The 20253-nt window shown below is 42.5% G+C and overlaps 1 protein-coding gene across 6 annotated transcripts in view; it reads right to left on the minus strand.

Moving 5' to 3' along the window:
* The window catches only part of LOC137370144 (probable E3 ubiquitin-protein ligase HERC1), a 480710-nt gene that overhangs the window by 413752 nt on the left and 46705 nt on the right, over positions 1 to 20253 (minus strand). For all 6 annotated transcript variants that reach the window (XM_068032400.1, XM_068032409.1, XM_068032373.1 and 3 more), the window contains exons 6-8: positions 15813 to 15909; positions 12490 to 12633; positions 4712 to 4839 (exon numbers count right to left, since the gene is read on the minus strand). In XM_068032400.1, the coding sequence (XP_067888501.1) occupies positions 4712 to 4839; positions 12490 to 12633; positions 15813 to 15909 (369 nt within the window). The remainder of the gene's footprint in view (positions 1 to 4711; positions 4840 to 12489; positions 12634 to 15812; positions 15910 to 20253) is intronic.

Consider the following 20253-nt stretch of genomic DNA (forward strand, 5'->3'; position numbering starts at 1 on the left):
CCATACTCAAGGCTTCTGACAAAATATCATACAATAGATTTCTTAGCAAAGTTTTAGCCCACAAGATTGAAGTGGTAGTGGCTGCTTGGATCCAAAATTGACTAAGGGACAGAAAGCAGAAAGTAATGGTCAACAGATGGCTTTCAGACTGGAGAAAAGGGTGCAGTGGTATCCCCCAAGGATTGTTGGTGTTGGGCCCACTGCTCTTTTTAATATATTGAAGTTCTGGACTTGGGTACACAGGGCATAATTTCAACGTTTGCAGATGACATTAAACTTGGAATTATTGTGAACAGTGACGAGGATGGTAACAGACTTCAGGAGAACATGTTCCTACAGATTGGAGGGTAGCTAATGTAACCCCATTATTTAAAAAGGGAGGTAGAGAGAAAACAGGGAATTATAGACCAGTCAACCTGATGTCGGTAGTGGGGAAAATTCTAGAGTCCATTATCAAAGATTTTATAGCAGAACAGTGATAGAATCAGACAGAGTCAGCATGGATTTACGAAAGGGAAATCATGCTTGACAAATCTACTGTAATTCTTCAAGGATGTAACTAGTAGAGTTGATGAGGGGGAGCCAGTGGATGTGGTTTATTTGGACTTTCAGAAGGCTTTCAACAAAGTCCCACATAAGAGATTAGCGTGTAAAATTAAAGCGCATGGGATTGGGGGTAGTGTATTGCAATGAATAGAAAATTGGTTGGCAGGCAGGAAACAAAGAGTAGGAATAAACGGGTCTTTTTCCGAATGGCAGGCAATGACTAGTGGGGTACCATAGGGATTGGTGCTAGGACCCCAAGCTATTCACAATATATGTTAATGATTTAGATGAGGGAACTAAATGTAATATCTCCAAATTTGCAGATGACACAAAACTGGGTGGGAGGGTGAGTTGTGAGGAGGATGCAGAGGCGCTTAAGGGCGATTTGGACAAGTAAAGTGAGTGGGCTAATGCATGGCAGATGCAGTATAATGTGGATAAATGTGAGGTTATCCACTTTGGTAGCAAAAACAGGAAGGTAGATTATCTGAACGGCTATAAACTGAGGGGAATATGCAGCGAGACCTGGGTGTTCTCGTACACTGAAGGTAAGCATGCAGGTGCAACAGGCGGTAGAAAAGGCAAATGGTATGTTGACCTTCATAGCGAGAGGATTCGCGTACAGGAGCAGGGATGACTTGCTGCAATTATACAGGGCCTTGGTGAGGCCACACCTGGAATATGGTGTGCAGTTTAGGTCTCCTTATCTGAGGAAGGATGTTCTTGCTATATAGGGAGTGCAGCGAAGGTTTACCAGATTGATTCCTGGGATGGCGGGACTGACATATGAGAAGAGACTGAGTCAGTTAGGATTATATTCACTAGAGTTCAGAAGAGGGAGGGGGGATCTCGTAGAAACCTATAAAATTCTAACAGAGCTTGGCAGGGTAGATACAGGAAGGATGTTCCTGATGGTGGGGGAGTCCAGAACCAGGGGCCATAGTCTAAGGATACAGGGTAAACCTTTCAGGACAGATATGAGGAGAAATTACTTCACCCAGAGAGTAGTGAGCCTGTGGAATTCGCTACCACAGAAAGCAGTTGAGGCCAAAACATTGTATGTTTTCAAGAAGGAGTTAGATATAGCTCTTGGGGCGAAACGGTTCAAAGGATATGGGGGGAAAGCGGGAACAGGTTACCGAGTTGGATGATCAGCCATGATCATAATGAATGGCGGAGCAGGCTCGAAGGGCCGAATGGCCTACCCCTGCTCCTATTTTCTATGTTTCTGTGTAACATAGACTGATTGGTGAAAGAGAAGACACAGGGCAGATGAAATTAAATACAGAGAAGTATGATGTAATATATTTGGTAGGAAGTATGAGGGGAGGGAATAGAAACTAAATGGTATAATTGTGCAGGAACAGAGGGGGGAGTATACACACACATATCTTTGAAGGTGGCAGAACAAGTTGGGGAGGCTATAAAAATGCTTCAGGGTCCTTGACTTTATAAATAGAGGCATACAGTACAAAAGCAAGGATTTAAACCTCTATAAAACACTTACTAGGCCCCCAAGCAGGATTATTGTGGGCTGTTCTGGGTATCTCACTTTAGGAATGATGTCAGCTTTGAGAAAGGGTGTAAATGCAATTTACTAGAATGATACCAGGAATGAGAGAAAGATTTGATAAGAGTGTTCAAAATTTTGAAGAGTTTTGTTAAAAGTAAATAAAGAGAAACTGGTTCTGGTGGCAATAGGGTCAGTAACCAGAGGACACAGATTTAAGGGGTAATGGAAAAAGAACCAAAACCAACATGAGGATTTTTTTTTTTACGCAGCGCGATGTTATGATCTGGACTCTACTGGCTGAAAGGGTGGTGGAAACAGATTCAATAATAACTTTCTGTGATGCCTGAATACAGTACTCCAGGTGGGGTCTAACCAGAGCTCTATACAACTGTAATTTAATTTCTACCCCTCTGCATTTCAGCCCTCTTAAGATAAAGGCCAACATTCCATTAGCCTTTTAAATTATTTTTAGTACCTGCCAAAGAGCTTTTGCTGTTTCTGTACTTGGTCTCCTAATTCGCTGTTCATCCACAGTTCCTAGCTTCTCGCCATTTAGAAAATGTTCTGATCCGGCTTTCTTAAGTCCAAAGTGGATCACTGCACACTTCTGACCCCAATGAAGTCCATCTGCCAGTTTTATCAATCCTTAATCTATCAAATGTTACTTTGGAGCTTTCTGTTGCCATCTACACTATATACTGTGCTACCGAACCTAGTGCTGTCCACAAACTTGGGCATATGGCTCTCTATTCCTTCATCTAAATTAGTTAAAAATATTGAAAAGCTGAAGCCCCAATACAGATCCCTGGAGCACACATCTGCTAATTTGTATACATAACCATTATCCAAACTCCCCATCTCCAAACTCCTAAATAATTCCCAAACCATGTCAATAGGTGATACCCATATTCGTGCTCTCTCATTTTTGTTGACAGTCTCTTATGCGGAACGTTATTGAATGCCTTCTGGAAGTCCATATAAATAACATCCACAGACACCCGCTTCTCTACCACTTCAGTTACCGTCTCAAAATGTTCATCCAGGTTCATGAGACATGACTTACCCTTTACAAATTCAGGGTGGCTCTCTCTGATCATTTTCATATATGTTGAATTATTCAGTCACTCTGTCCCCAATAACAGATTGTAGTGACTTCCCCACAACAGACTAATAGGCCTATAATGTGCTAGTTTATTTCTCCTACCCTTCTTAAATAATGGAAGGCCATTAACAATTTTTCAATCCAAGGGGTCAATTCCTGAACCAAGAGTGTTTTGGAAGATCATGATTGGCGCATCTATAATGTCCGATCCTACTTCTTTCAAAATAACCTGGGGTGGAAATGATCAGGTCCTGTAGATTTATTTATCTTTAGTCTCCATTACTTTTTTAAAAAAAAATACTTGCATTATTAAATTAGTAAATTCCTCCCCTTGATTTAGTTTTAGTTTTCCTAGGATCTCTGGTACTTTACCCTCTTTCTCTATTGTGAAGACCAATACAAAGTCATTGACCTTCAAAAGCAATGCAAAAACACAGATATTTAAGACATAAGGTCCTATTCACATTTATTTTATCCAGGGTGTCAATAAAGTCCCTGTGCAACTTTAAACTTTAGTAACTTTGGAGATGCACGTGCTAGAAGCAAATTGTAAATAGCATATGAAAGCATTACTCAGTTTTTAATGTTAATACTGTGTTAATGTTTTAAATTTTGTTTCAGATGCTGAAACTGATTGAAAATGGTGACAGAAGAAGAAAAGGTGACCTGTGTTGAGGCTAGCAGAATTTAAGTCCATATCATTAAAATTAAAAACTTACGAATTATGCTTTCACATGCCATTTACAGTTTGCTATCAAATGTACAAAGTTATTAGAATTTAAAGCTGAACAAGGACTTTTTAAACATTCTGTATATCCAGCAGAATGAGACTTGAATGCAAAAATAGGAAAGCTTTTGAAGCTTTGGAGGATGGAATTGAGCTTCATGGTTTTCACACAGCTTCTAAAATCCAAATCCAAAACCAAACTTCAGATGCTATCTTTATAACTTACCATCCCAACAAATCACTTGTAGAATACAACCAGAATACTTTTACAGACTGTCTAGTGGCGCTTCTTAAAAAGGCTTACATTAAATACTATGCATACCATTTCACTCAAAAGCAACTCTCATTCACCTATCAGTAGGAACTACGAAGTAATCTTCTACATTGAAATCTGGATTCAACTTTTCGAAGGAAAAATGTTACAAAAATGCATGCCACAGATGTTTGCATATTTAGATTTTAAAATTTCATCCACAAGCATTAAATTAAAATTTGAGCAGTGGTCATTTGCCCTTTTGCAGTTGCTGGTGGTAATCCCTTTCATATTAGATTATTCGAGTAATGGACGGTAAAAAAAATTCTCAATTTCACATGACTGTTCTCACATGGCTTGATCAGACTGCAAATAATTATGCAGATGTTACATAATATAAACACAAATTTCTGTGAAATCAGCTTGTTCCTTCTGTTGGTTCTATCTGTATTGCTAAGACGATGGTGATTCTCTACAGATTTTACATATACAGTATTAGTGTAAAAATCCACGAGTCTTTGACAAATCAGCCACTGAATCATCCCTTATTCATATCCAGATGTGTCTTACCTGTCCAGCAGAAGTCAATGCAAGTGAAGACTGGCTCCCAGCACACACCTTCCTAATGTACAGTCCTTGCAAACATTCAATTACCTTTGGTCTGTACACTCGATTAGTTTCCCCATGACCAAGTTTACCTAAGATTACAGGATTATTGCAATTAGGGTAAGGATGAGGAAGTGAAAACCAACACAACAGAACATGATACCAAACTTTTTATGTTACTTGTTTCTGTACAACCTTCTAACTTTGTTTATAAAAAAAAGTAAATTTTTTAATAATTGAGATCACTCCCACAAAGAGTATTACTTTAAAATTTATTAGTATCACTGGGAATGGGACAGAGCAAGACTTTGCCCTGCAGTATCATGGGGGAGGTGGTGGCGTAGTGGTAATGTCACCAGACTAGTAATCCAGAGGCCCAGGCTAAAGCCACGGCAACATGGGTTTGAATCCCACCACAGCAGATGGTGAAATTTGAATTCAATTAATTAAAAAAATCTGGAATTAAAAAAGATAGTCTAATGGCGACCATAAAACCATTGTCGATTGTAGTAAAAACCCAGCTAGTTCACTCGTGTCCTTTAGGGAAGAAAATCTGTCATCCTTACCTGGTCTGGCCTACATGTGACTCCAGACCCACAGCAATGTGGTTGACTCTTAAATGCCCTCTGAAATGGCCTAGCACGCCACTCAGTTTCTCAAGGGTAAGTAGGGATGGGCAATAAATGCTGGCCTTCCCAGCAATGCCCACACCCGTCAAACGAAAAAAAAAGGTAAATATTGATGGCTAAGATATCCATTAAATTCATTCATGGTTGATAGCTCACAGATTAAGTTTGTGATATGAAATAAAGGCCTGCTACCCGACCCGAACCTGACGGGACCCGACGACATATGTTGGTTTCGGTTTGGGTCGGGCCCCTCTTCCGGGTCCGGCTTTCGGGCTCGGGTGGGGTCGTGCTCAGGTCAGACACACACATTAACTGCTCTGCCAGTAAGTATTAAAAATAAAAAACTTCGCTGAGCTGGGAGTCCGGGACGAAACTGAGTCTGCACAGTGAACGAGTGATGTCACCAGGGCATCAGTATAGTATTAGTATAAATGGGTGGTTGTTGGTCGGCACAGACTCAGTGGGCCGAAGGGCCTGTTTCAGTGCTGTATCTCTCTATGACCATGACACCATCACATATGTGCTGCAACTTTGTGAAGCTGCCCAGTCGCAAGGTAAGTAAAGGGATGGTTGTGTCGAGTGGGGTTGGGCCTGGGGCGAAATTGGAGGGACTCGGGCCGGGTCGGGCTCGCTGTGGATCCGTCGGGTTCAGGTCAGGTTCTTTCTCCTGACCTGAGCAGGCCTTTATTATGAACACTGCACGATTATTAGAACTTATTCACTATAGACAACATTTTTGAAGTATATTAAGCTATAAATACATAGAGTTGTTAACACAAAGTCTGCAGCTTGCTATGAAGCAAGTGTAACATTAAGATGATGAACCGATGGAAAGCTAAAGCAGGTATTATGTGAATCCTTAGATGACTACCTTGGAACACATTCTAAAGCACATAAAAGCTCAGCATTATATACTGTTGTTCACAGCTTTACTTTCTTTTGCCAGTCGAATCATCATTTTAGATAGCAAAATGACTAAACCAACTCAATCCCAGCAAGCTATTCTGCTGTATACAGAATTTAAACATAAGGGATCATATTTTACAAAAAAAGAGAACAAAAGAAAATACGAAATGCAAAAGAATTATTTTACTAAGGGATATTAAGTACGTGGAACAAGTAACCTTAAATGAGTTTCAAGAAGGAATTAGACAGGTTCCTGCCAAAAAATAGAATAAAGGGTTATTAGAAGTGCTAGGATAAATTGAGAAGAGGTGGACTAGATGAACCAAAAGTCTTCTCCCTACTGAAACTGTTGGTAGAATCAGAAGACATCAAAGTGATATTGTATCATGTGGTTTGATCAGAATTTAGTTCACATCATGCTACAGGAAAATAAACATCCACTTAAAATATACTCAGTTTGACTAGTCTGTCCTTCATCACCAGGACACTGGATGATTTCTTTCCCCAAGAAACACAAAATTCCCAAATTGTATAAGATGCAAAGTTAATGTTACATTGATTTGATTTCTCCAGGATTTAAAATACAGCTGCATTTTATTAGCAAAGGTATGTATGTAGGCAGAAATTTTACTCAAGACATGAAAGCAAAATGCAACAAATAAAGTTGCTATATTTAATCCAATAAATCAAATCATACAGCACAGAAGGAGGCGCTACCACTCATCGTGTCTGTGCCACTCCTTGAAACAGCTATCCAATTTGTTCCACTCACCTGTTCTTTCCCCATAGCCCTGTAGATTTTTCCTTTCAAAATTTCAAGAATTTACCCAATTCCCTTTTAAGTGACTCTTGAATCTGTTTCCACTAACCTTTTATGCTGTGCATTCCCGATCATCATAACTTGGTGTAAAAACAATTCTCCTCATTTCCCTTTTGACTCTTTTGCTCATCGCCTTAAACCTGTTTATCCTGGTTACCTTTTTTCCTACTTACTCTCTCAAAACCCTTCATGATTTCATAACACACCTATTAAATCTCCCTTTAACTTTCTCTGCTGTCAGGAGAACAATCCCAGTTCCCCTAGTCTCTCCAAATAACTGAAATAATTATTCCATGATACTGTTCTAACTAATCGGCTCTGCACCCTCTCCAGGGCCTTCCTGCAGTGCGGTGCCCTGAATTAAACTCAATATTCCAGCTAGAGACTAACCGGTGATTTATAAAGGTTTAGCATAACATCCTCTCCTTCCCCCTCGCACCCTCTTCCCCCCCCCTCGCACCCTCTCCCTCCATGAATTCAGTTTACTCGTTAGGGCCCCTGCTCAGGGATAGGAGCTAACAACCCCACTGCCTTGTGGGCATCTCAGGAGAGACCAAGGCTAAGGGAGTAAACCCTAACAGAAAATCCGGAGCAGAACCCCTTAGGCGGTCATGTGTCACCTTCGGCATGTTTCCGGCAGTTCCTGCAGCCATACCGGTGCCAAATGTCCTGCTCTGCCCTCCTTTGGACCCACTAGGAAGGCAGAGAGGGGGGTTTTGATGCTTGGGCAATTCACAACCTCCATACGTTCCACCCAGGCATGCGCCATGGAGCGGTCACTCCATAGTCGCCTCACAGCGACCATAACAACACGGAAGGCAGCAGTTACGGGTTATAAGTCCAGCTCAATTGGCATAGAGATAGGGTGCCACAGGTTGCCTTTGTCAGTGGGAGAGATCATCTCATCTCACTGGACATCTACCACCTGCCTCAAACCGGGCAGCCCCCGGTCAGAAAGGCTCTATCCCGCCACAGTCCACCTGCTTCAATGGGTGCTTGGAGCTCAGGGTCATTGCCCAACAAGTGGACTGTAACCCCGCACCAAACAGCATGACAGAAAAAGAAAAGAAGGTACCAACCCTTCGTTTTGCAAGCTGGAACGTCAGAACTACGTGTCCTGGCCTGTCGGAAGACCTTACACAAATCAACGACTCTCGGAAGACTGCCATCATTAACAACGAGCTCAGTAGACTCAATGTGGACATTGCAGCACTTCAGGAGACTCGCCTCCCTGCGAGCGGAGTTCTAGGAGAGCAAGACTACACCTTCTAGTGGCAGGGTAGGGATTCTGAAGAACCAAGACAGCATGGAGTGGGGCTTCGCCATCAGAAACTCTTTGCTCAGCACGATAGAGCCAGCTTCAAATGGCTCGGAACGCAAACTGTCCATCCGACTGTTCACCGCCTCTGGTCCAGTACACCTACTCAGCATCTGTGCTCCAACACTCTGCTCCCCACCTGAAGTTAAAGACCAGTTCTACGAGGAACTCCATAATATCATTAGTAGCATGCCTAATACCGAACATTTGTTCCTGCTGGGGGACTTTAACGCCAGGGTTGAGGTCGAGCATGACTCATGGCCCTCCTGCCTTGGGGGCTATGGCACTGGAAGGATGAATGAGAATGGACAGAGACTGCTGGAGTTGTGTACCTATCACAACCTCTGCATCACCAACTCGTTCTTTCATACTAAACCCTGTCATCAGGTTTCATGGAGACACCCAAGAGCACCAGCTGGACATCACTGTCACAAGGCAATCCTCTATAAACAGTGACCAAATCACACGCAGCTTCCACAGTGCAGCCTGTGACACCGACCACTCCCTGGTGTGCAGCAAAGTTAAACTCAAACCAAAGAAGCTACATCACTCCAAACAGAAGGGCCGCTGCGCATCAACACGAAAAGAATTTCTTATCCACAGCTGTTACATAAGTTTCTAAATTCACTTGAAAAAGTCCTTCAAAACACTCCTGCAGGGGATGCAGAGATGAAGTGGGCCCACATCAGAGACGCCATCAATGACTAAGCAATGACCACCTTTGGCAAACATGAGAAGCAGAATGCAGAATGGTTTCAATCTCACTTTGAAGAGCTGGAACCTGTCATAGCCGCTAAGCGCACTGCATTGTTGAACTACAAGAAAGCCCCCAGCGAGTTAACATCCAGAGCACTTAAAGTAGCCAGAAGCGCTGCACAAAGAACAGCCAGGCGCTGTGCAAATGACTACTGGCAACACCTATGCAGTCGTATTCAGCTGGCCTCTGACACCGGAAACATCAGAGGAATGTATGATGGCATTAAGAGAGCTTTTGGGCCAACCATCAAGAAGATCGCCCCCCTCAAGTCTAAATCAGGGGAAACGATCACTGACCAACGCAAGCAAATGGACCGCTGGGTGGAGCACTACCTAGAACCGCACTCCAGGGAAAATGTTGTCACTGATACCACTCTCAATGCAGCCCAGTCTCTGCCAGTCATGGATGAGTTGGACAAACAGCCAACAAAATCGGAACTCAGTGATGCCATTGATTCTATAGCCACTGGAAAAGCCCCTGGAAAGGACGGCATTACCCCTGAAATAATCAAGAGTGCCAAGCCTGCTATACTCTCAGCACTCCATGAACTGCTTTCCCTGTGCTGGGATGAAGGAGCAGTACCACAGGATATGCGCGATGCCAATATCATCACCCTCTATAAGAACAAGGGTGACCGCGGTGACTGCAACAACTACTGTGGAATCTCCCTGCTCAGCATAGTGGGGTAAGTCTTCGCTCGAGTCGTTTTAAACAGACTCCAGAAGCTGGCTGAGCGCGTCTACCCTGAGGCACAGTGTGGCTTTCGAGGAGATAGATCCACCATTGACATACTGTTCTCCCTTCGCCAGCTAAAGGAGAAATGCCACGAACAACAGATGCCCCTCTACGTTGCTTTCATAGATCTCACCAAAGCCTTTGACCTCGTCAGCAGATGTGGTCTCTTCAGACTACTAGCAAAGATCGGATGTCCACCAAAGCTACTAAGTATCATCACCTCATTCCATGACAATATGAAAGGCACAATTCAGCATAGCGGTGCCTCATTAGACCCCTTTCCTATCCTGAGTGGCGTGAAACAGGGCTGTGTTCTCGCACCTATACTGTTTGGGATCTTCTTCTCCCTGCTGCTCTCACATGCATTCAAGTCTTAAGAAGGAATTTTCCTCCACACAAGATCAGATGTTCAACCTTGCCCGTCTTAGAGCGAAAACCAAAGCACGCAAAGTCCTCATCAGGGAACTCCTCTTTGCTGACAATGCTGCATTAACATCCCACACTGAAGATCGTCTGCAGAGACTCATCAACACGATTGCGGCTGCCTGCAACGAATTTGGCCTAATCATCAGCCTCAAGAAAACGAACATCATGGGACAGGACGTCAGAAATGCTCCATCCATCAATATCGGCGACCACGCTCTGGAAGTGGTTCAAGAGTTCACCTACCTAGGCTCAACCATCACCTGTCTCTCAATGCAGAAATCAACAAGCGCATAGGAAAGGCGTCTGCTGCTATGTCCAGACTGACCAAGAGGGTGTGGGAAATTGGCGCACTGACACAGAACACAAAAGTCCGAGTGTTTCAAGCCTGTGTCCTCAGTACCTTGCTCTACGTCAGCGAGGCCTGGACAACGTATGTCAGCCAAGAGCGATGTCTCAACTCATTCCATCTTCGCTGCCTCCAGAGAATCCTTGCCATCAGGTGGCAGGACCATATCTCCAACGCAGAAGTCCTCGAGGCGGCCAACATCCCCAGCATATACACCCTACTGAACAAGCGGCGCTAGAGATGGCTAGGCCATGTGAGCCGCATGGAAGATGGCAGGATCCCCAAGGACATTGGACAGTGAGCTTGTCACTGGTATCAGACCCACCGGCTGTCCATGTCTCCACTTTAAAGACGTCTGCAAATGCGACATGAAGTCCTGTGGCATTGACCAAAGGTCATGGGAGTCAGTTGCCAGTGATCGTCAGAGCTGGCGGACAGCCGTAAAGGCAGGGCTAAAAAGTGGCGAGTCAAAGAGACTTAGCAGTTGGCAGGAAAAAAGACATAAGTGCAAGGAGAGAGCCAACTGTGTAACAGCCCCGGCGACCAATTTTATCTGCAGCGTCTGTGGAAGAGTCTGTCACTCTAGAATTGGCCTTTATAGCCATTCTAGGTGCTGCTCCACAAACCACTGACCACCTCTAGGTGCTTACCCATTGTCTCTCGAGACAAGGAGGTCAAAGAAACAAGAAAGTATAACATCCTTGCTTTTGCATTCTATGCCTCTTGTCATGAAGACCCCAACTGCCAAGAATGAGGCAAATTAATTTTGTCATATGAACATTAATTTTAAATTGTTGCTGGACCAAAGAGATGAATTGTTTAAAGAGATCAGCAGTGGCTGGAAAAAATTGCATACTAAGAGACAGTTGTCTAGAGAGACAATAGAACTGCTACCTGATCCAATTAACCAAATGGATTTTGATCACCAGACACTGAATGTGGAACAAGCCAGCATTCCATTCCCCCCCACCCCACCCACTGCGGGTGTCTACTAAGATGAAAGGAATCCACAAAAAAGCAGGAGTGTTTGTGAAATAGCAACTAGTCACATGACTAACCTGCTGGCCCAGGTTTGGTTTTGAACTGCTCACACAACAGTTTGGGTCAGACTGCAACTGAACCTGAAGAAAGAGCCTCCCTCCTCCCCCTCTCTCATGAATTTCCAGATCCACTGAAGACACTTAAACCTTGAGAGAAGACTCCTGCATCAAAACAAGTTTGAAAGCGTCCATTGGCCCCAACGAAACAGCAAGATTTACCTGCAATCAAAGACTCTACATCGACCTCAAAGGGCAGTAAATAAACCCCAGCTATTGCTTCAAACTTTTCCCCTTTATTCTTTCTACTTTTCTTCTCTATCTGCATGTGTCTTTATTGCGTACGCATGCTTGTGTGGTTGCATCGTGTATTCGTGGTCATTTTAATCGAATTTGAGTTTTAAGGTTAATAAACTTCCACCTTTCTTGTTTAAATCTAAGAAAACCCATTTGGTTGATTTCTTTGCCTTACATTTGGAGAGCAGTGAACAAAGTTTCACTGAGGGGGAGCTAAAAACACTGTTTTTAAAAGCTAAACCCTGTTACGGTCAAACCAGGCAAAGGCTGAGAGGGAACTCCTAGACCCGCTTCTCACCTTGCCGTAACACACTATTTAAAAAGCCAAGGATCCCGAATTCATTTTTGTAAAAAAAAACAGCCTGCTCAACTTGTCCTGCCACCTTCAAAGATTTGTATAAATTGATGTGCACAAGTTACAAATGTTCCAACATTGCTGCTCAGCAAAGAATTAAGGTGAACTTATCTTACCATTGTCTCCCCCTCCGAATGACCACACTGTTCGTCCATCCTGAGACACGGCAATAGTATGGGAACTGCCACAAGCTACTTGTCCAACACTACTCATATCTTTAACAAGAGTTGGTAAATTACGACTATGGCTGTCACTGTGTCCTAAAGGTTACAAGAAAAATTAAATACCAGTAGGTTATATAATCTCTTGTGCAATGATGGACATATTCTGCAATTGAAACTTTAGCAGACCTCAAATCAAGATTGCAACAGCAAACTAACAATCATCTGAAAATGTGCTTGGAGATAATGGTAAGCATTGCAATGCTGACAATTCTAGTTTATTTTAATTCAGCAAAAAGGGCAGCACATTGGAGCACGAATGGACAGTGCAACAAAGTGATCCAAATAAGATTTGATTCTTCCAAGGTGCTGAATTCCTTCACCACATCATTGTGGCTGGATCCAAGTGGAAGTACAGTCTTCCAACCCCAGAACAGGAACTGAAAACTAAGAGCAGAAGTCAGATTCTGTGGCTTGATTTTAACTGTGTAAATGAATAGGTTTTGAATGAGTTAAAATCTCACCCTATATGTTTAGTTCTGAACATTACTGACAGTAGTTCCTCAATTTCATGCATTATTTATTATACATTAAAACACTGGCGTGCACTACAACAAACAGCAGCTACAGCAGATTGGCAACAGGCACCAATGCCCGAAAACAACTCACAGCGTCACTTGGCAGTTTCATATGCGGCACTTGTGGCAGAACTGCCTCTCAAGGTTTGACCGTCACAGCCATCAAAGATGCATCAAGAGAAGACATCCCATCTAAATGGATTGTTTACTGCGTGTTCATCATCTTTCATAGATGGAAGGATGCCAACCAGAATGACTATTAAAACGCTAGGTCGTTTGCAATATTCCATTTCAAACTAAACTCCCAAGTCTGTTTCAAAATACATTACAATAAAAAACTGCCATTTAGCTGCAGTATCCTGTTGTGCCAATGCTCTGTGACATGGTTCTTCAATGCTGAAATAAATGCTACATAACATAGAGAATTAATAGTTTAAACCAAAAAGGTTTAAGTTTGCATGCAGTTGCAAGCTAGGCCACAGAGTAACATTAATGATCAGGCCAAATTTTTGAATTTCCATGATGCTAGCCAGCAGGTTTGTTGATATAGAAAAGTAAAGGTGGTAAATATTAATGTTTACAAGTAAATTCAATGAAAAAATACATCTTGACCGGCACAGCTTTCCTGGACTTCTTCCCCTCACCACCATGGTGGCATTTCTTCACAGCTTTACAACTGAAGCAAAAGAAAATTGAAGTCACATTATTGAGCTGGTTAGGAAATTGGCTGTGCAGCAGCAGACAGAGTAGGAATAATGGGCAGGATGTGACTAGTGGTGTGCTGCAAGGATCTGCGTTAGGGCCTCAGTTATTCACCACACTTATTAACAACTTAGATAATGTAATAGAAAGCCACATATCCAAGTTTGCCGATGACACAAAGGTGGGTGGACAGTGTAAGCAGTGTAGAGGAAGGTGTAAAATTTCAAAAAGAGATATTGATAGATTAAGGAATGGGCAAAACTGAGGCAAATGGATTTCACTATAGGCAATGGATTTCATCTATGTTGGACCTAAACAGGGAAGAACACAGTACCTTCTAAATGAAAAGCTAAAAACAGTGAGGTCTAAAGAGACTTGGGGGTCCAGGTACATAGATTAAAATGTCATGAACAGGTACAGAAAATAAAGGCTCATGGAATGCTGGCCTTATCTACAGGTCAGATTTTTTGTTATCCAAAGGTATCAAGGGATATGGGGCAAAGACAGGTGTATGGAGTTGGATGCAGATCAGCCATGATCTCACTAAATGGCAGAACATGCTTGAGGGTCTAAATGGCCTATTCTGGCCTATGTTCCTAGCAAACAGTGTCCAGTTCGCCAATGAGTCTGTAATTGGCTGGCCAGCTGTACCTACACCCCAATGACTGCAGTGGTTCACCACCACCTTCTTAAGAGCTATTAGGGATGTGCAATAAATGCTGGCCTAGCCAGCGATGCCCATAACCCACAAATGGATAAAAAAAAGTCAGCTCCTGTTGCAACCAATACTGTGAAATGACCTTGCATTTTTCAGATGTGCTGTTCCTCACCAGCTGCATATCTTTGTGCTCCATTCTCCCTTCCTGAATAGATTTTGCCCTCTCCTCTCAGTTCTCCATCTACTCCCTTCTTCCTCATTCCATCTCTAGCCTCTCACTCCCTCTTCCAGCTCTCTTTCCCTTCCCATCACCCCATCCCTCCTCCTGCTTTTCCTCCTCTTTGCCCTCATCCCCCCCTCCCTGGTCTAATTATTCGCACACACTCTAATCCTGCTGAATTGAATGGTGCCCTTGATTTTAAATGTGCAGGTCAAAGAATATCTGTTAATTATTTTTAAACAAACAGAACAGCTTCGAAAATTGAAGATTGAGAACCCCAAATTTAAGTCTGAATCATAACTTTTTACATCAGAAGAGGTCATTCTGCCCACCATGAATGTGCCAGCTCTCTGAAAGAGCTGTCTGCTTGATTTTTCCACAAATCATATAACATTTTTCTTTTTCAAATAGTTAGCTGATTTTCTTTTAAATTCTATTATGGATTCTGCCTCTACCATTGTTTCTAAAAATAATAAAGACCGACACTGCAGAAGCCAGCATGCAATTGCCTGCCTATATGGACAGAGTGTTTAGTGAGATCCAAGTCAGGAGGGGGAGAATAATTTAAAATAGTCAACTCCCATTGCAGAGACTGAATGGCAACTGCTGTGGTACAATCTCTATATAACTAGTACGCCAATGAGTGTGAGCTCACATCCCATGATGAGATTCAACGGACTGCCTTTTATATAACAGATTAGAGATTTTTAAAATAAAAATGCCTAACATACATTAAGTTTTTAAACGGAATTACATAATGGGAAATGTCATTTTACTATAATAAACTCCTTCAGAAATCAGACTTAATTACCTTTGTTCTGGTTACTAAACATAAGTTATTAGGCTCTTAATCATTCCCTTATCTATCACTACTCTCCAGAAAATAACAAATCAAGAATTTTCATCTAATAATCATTATACTTTTTTTTGTTAAGTATCAGAGAATGTTCAAGTAGCCTGAAAGTTATCACTGAAATTGTATTTATCTGAACAGATATTGTCCTCTGCCTGGTTTTAAACTGGGTATTTACTTTTCTTTTACACACAGGTTATGAAAGCATCTCACTCATCATGTTGCACAGCAAGTAAGAAAACTATCCAGGGTACATTAAGTACTCACCAAGTCTGCCAAAGTCTCCCTCTCCCCAAGTATAAAGCTCTCCATCGGATGTCACTGATGCACTATGCCTGTATCCTGCTGACACACAGACCACAATCTACGAAAGAAAAATTGTATGCGCAATTATTCTTGTTCTGGTTGGAACCTCATGCATACTAATATATTGATTAAGCATTATGATGCATCATGATTATGTTATTTTAAACTGTCAGTGAGAATCACAATGACAGTTTTCGATGATCAAGTTACCAAAATAAGGTTAATTTCTCTGGCAGCATTCCAACTATTATCCATTTAATGCAATGTTAACAACTGCTACAGGAACTGCTTTTCCCATTTTATTAACGCTGTGCACTTTCATCACTCTTGAGATTATTGTATTTTTAAAATTATTGCATGACAAACTACCAGTCTGAAACAACAATCTTTCCCAATTTCAAATATGAATTAAAACACTAAAAATGCTGGAAACAAAAATGAAAAACTCCAGACAAACACAGGTCAATCAGTAAATGTCAAGAGAGTAGACAGTTTAAGGTTTCAGCTATTCATCAGAAATGAACACTGAAATATAGGCAAGCAATTTGTCCGCTGGACGGGGAGGGAAGAACAAAAAAGCGAGGAAGGGAGCAATAGCAATATTCCAATCACAGAGAGGGAACTGAATGACCTGCAAACTGTTTAGTATAAAACTTTTAGATGATAAACAATCATCTCAATAAGTCAACGGAAGACATTAAAAAAAAAGAATGTGCAAATAGTTAAGCGGGTGAAATGTCCACCATTTTCATTTGTGAGCCTCTTGCATGCTTTTTCATACTCTTAGCGATTCGCAAATTATTATTCTTCAGATATCTTTCCAATTCCTCAATGACATGATATTTTATATTATCCAACAGATTTCTGGTAACTGTAGCTGGAAAAATTCCTTTTTCTCACTAAGTTTGTTAACTTGGTTTCTCTTTATTGATGCTGATTGACCTACTGCACACATCCAACATTGCCTATATTAAAAAAGAACATACATGGAAAACATAATAGAATATGCACTGCCAGAGCTAAGCATGGAGCTTTTGAAAACTATTTGCAACATTTTGCTGATTGAAACCTTTTTCCAAATTGCTAGCGAACACTTATTTCTGTTGAACTATTTATGAATTGGTTTGAACATGGTTCATTTTACATATACGATAAAGTAAGTTATATCCAAAGCAGTCACCTGTTTAGCAAAAGGAGATCGGATATGAAGGAGCAGGAGCACAGCGGGGGTTCAAAGAGCGGCAGGAGATTGGAGGCCGGATATCACAGAATCACAGAATAATAGTGCAGAAGAGGCCCTTCAGCCCATCGAGTCTGCACCGATGCATTAATGACACCTGACCTGTCCACCTAATCCCATTTGCCAGCACTTGGCCCATAGCCTTGAATGTTATGATGTGCCAAGTGCTCATCCAGGTCCTTTTTAAAGGAAGTGAGGTAACCCGCCTCTACCACCCTCCCAGGCAGTGCATTCCAGACCGTCACCACCCTCTGGGTAAAAAAGTTCTTCCTCAAATCCCCCTTAAACCTCCTGCCCCTCACCTTAAACTTGTGTCCCCTCGTAACTGACCCTTCAACTAAGGGGAACAGCTGCTCCCTATCCACCCTGTCCATGCCCCTCATAATCTTGTACACCTCAATCAAGTCACCCCTCAGTCTTCTCTGCTCCAGCGAAAACAACCCAAGCCTATCCAACCTCTCTTCATAGCTTAAATGTTCCATCCCAGGCAACATCCTGGTGAATCGCCTCTGCACCCCCTCCAGTGAAATCACATCCTTCCTATAATGTGGCGACCAGAATTGCACACAGTACTCCAGCTGTGGCCTTACAAAGTTCTATACAACTCCAACATGACCTCCCCGCTTTTGAAATCTATGCCTTGATTGATAAAGACAAGTGTCCCATATGCCTTTTTCACCACCCTGTTAACCTGCCCTTTTGCCTTCAGAGATCTATGGACAAACACGCCAAGGTCCCTTTGTTCCTCGGAACCTCCCAGTGTCAGGCCATTCACTGAATACTTCCATGTCACATTACTCCTTCCAAAGTGTATCACCTCACACTTTTCAGGGTTAAATTCCATCTGCCACTTTTCTGCCCATTTGACCATCCCATCTATATCTTCCTGTAACCCAAGACACTCAACCTCATTGTTAACCACTCGGCCTCATTGTTAACCACTCGGCCAATCTTTGTGTCATCCACGAACTTACTGATCCTACCCCCCACATAGTTATCTATGTCGTTTATATAAATTACAAACAATAGGGGACCCAGCACAGATCCCTGTGGTACGCCACTGGACATTGGCTTCCAGTCACTAAAACAGCCGTCTGTCATCACTCTCTGTCTCCTACAGCGAAGCCAATTCTGAATCCACCTTATCAAGTTACCCTGTATCCCATGTGCATTTGCTTTCTTGATAAGTCTCCCATGTGGGACCTTGTCAAAGGCTTTGCTGAAATCCATGAAAACTAAATCAAATGCACTACCCTCGTCTACACACCTGGTCACATGCTCAAAAAATTCAATCAAATTTGTCAGGCATGACCTCCCTCTGACAAAGCCATGCTGACTATTCTTAATAAAATTTTGCCTCTCCAAGTCAGAGTAGGAGCCAAATCAAACACAAGAGAAATTTTAAAACTGATATCAGTGATATTACAATCAATACAGAGGGAGAAGCAGCAGAACCTGAGGCATCTAAAGTATATAGGTTAAATACCTCAATAACACTTCTTCTGAGTTTATTATGTTTAGCATCTGATTATTTAGTTCGAGATTCAGGGAGCCTGGAGGCAAGGGAGCGCAAGCAGTTAAAAGAAGCGAGGGGGGAAATAGCAGAACAGCGAACTATCATTTTCTAGTCCTCACTGGATACAGATGTGGTGCCGGAGGATTGGAGGACTGTTAATGTTTAAAAAGGGAACGTGGGATAGACCAAATAATTACCGGCCAGTCAGTCTAACCTTAGTAGTGGGCAAATTATTGGAATCAATTCCGAGAGACAGGATAAACTATCTCTTAGAAGGGCACAGGTTAATCAAGAAAAGTCAGCATGGATTTGTGAAGGGAAGATCTTGTCTGACCAACTTGATCAAATTTTTGAAGAGGTAACAAGGAAGATAGATGAGGGTAGTGCAGTTGACGTGGTCTACATGGATTTTAGCAAGACTTTTGACAAGGACCCACATGGCAGACTGGTTAAAAAAGTTAAAGCTCATGGGATCCAGGGAAATGTAGCAAGGTGGATAAAAAAATTGGCTCAATGCCGGAAACAAAGGGTAATTGGTGACAGGTGTTTTTGTAACTGGAGGGCTGTTTCCAGTGGCGTTCCACAGGGCTCAGTACTGGGTCCCTTGCTTTGTGTGGTATATATTAACGATTTGGACATAAATGTAGGGGGCATGATCAAGAAGTTTGCAGATGACACAAAGATTGGCCATGTAGTATATAGCGAGGAGGGTAGCTATAGGCTGCAGGAAGATATTGATGGTCTGGTCAGATGGGCAGAAAAGTGGCAAATGGAATTTAACCTGGAGAAGTGTGGGGTGATGCATTTGGAGAGGTCAAACAAGGCAAAGGAATACACGATTAACGGGAGAATACTGAGAAGTGTGGAGGAAGTAAGGGACCTTGGAGTGAATGTCCATAGATCCCTGAAGGTAGGAGGACAGGTCGATAAGGTGGTTAAGGCGGCATATGGAATCTTTTCCTTTATTAGCCAAGGTATAGAATCTAAGAGCAGGGAAGTTATGCCGGAACTATACAAATGAATGGATAGGCCACAACTTGAGTTGTGCGCGCAGTTCTGGTCACGTTGTTAAAGAAAGGATGCAATTGCACTAGAGAGGGTACAGAGGAGATTTACGAGGGTGTTGCCATGACTGAAAAATGCAGCTATAAGGAAAGACCGGATAGGCTGGGGCTGTTCTCCTTGGAACAGAGAAGGCTGAGGGGAGATCTGATTGAAATGTACAAAATTGTGACAAGCCTGGATAGAGTGGATGGGAAGGGCCTATTTACCTTAGCAAAGAGATCAGTGACGAGGGGGCACAGATTTAAAGCAATTGGCATAAAGACTAGAGGGGAGATGAGGAAAAATGTTTTCACCCAGAGGATGATGGGGCTCTAGAACTCACTGCCTGAAAGGGTGGTAGAGGCAGAAACGTTCAACCCATTTAAAAGATGTCTGGATATGTACCTCAAGTGCTGCAATCTGCAGGGCTACAGACCAAATGCTGGAAGGTGGGATTAGACTGGGTGCCTCGTTTTTCCAGCCAGCGCAGACTCGATGGGCCAAGTGGCCTCTTTCTGTATTGTAAACTTTCTATGACTTCTATGAGTCAGGGAGAGAGGTAAGAAAACCTAAAGTGACGTTGGTACAAGAAAAGTGACTGG

Source organism: Heterodontus francisci, chromosome 1 (genome assembly GCF_036365525.1).
Source record: "Heterodontus francisci isolate sHetFra1 chromosome 1, sHetFra1.hap1, whole genome shotgun sequence".
NCBI classification, from domain to species: Eukaryota; Metazoa; Chordata; class Chondrichthyes; order Heterodontiformes; family Heterodontidae; genus Heterodontus; species Heterodontus francisci.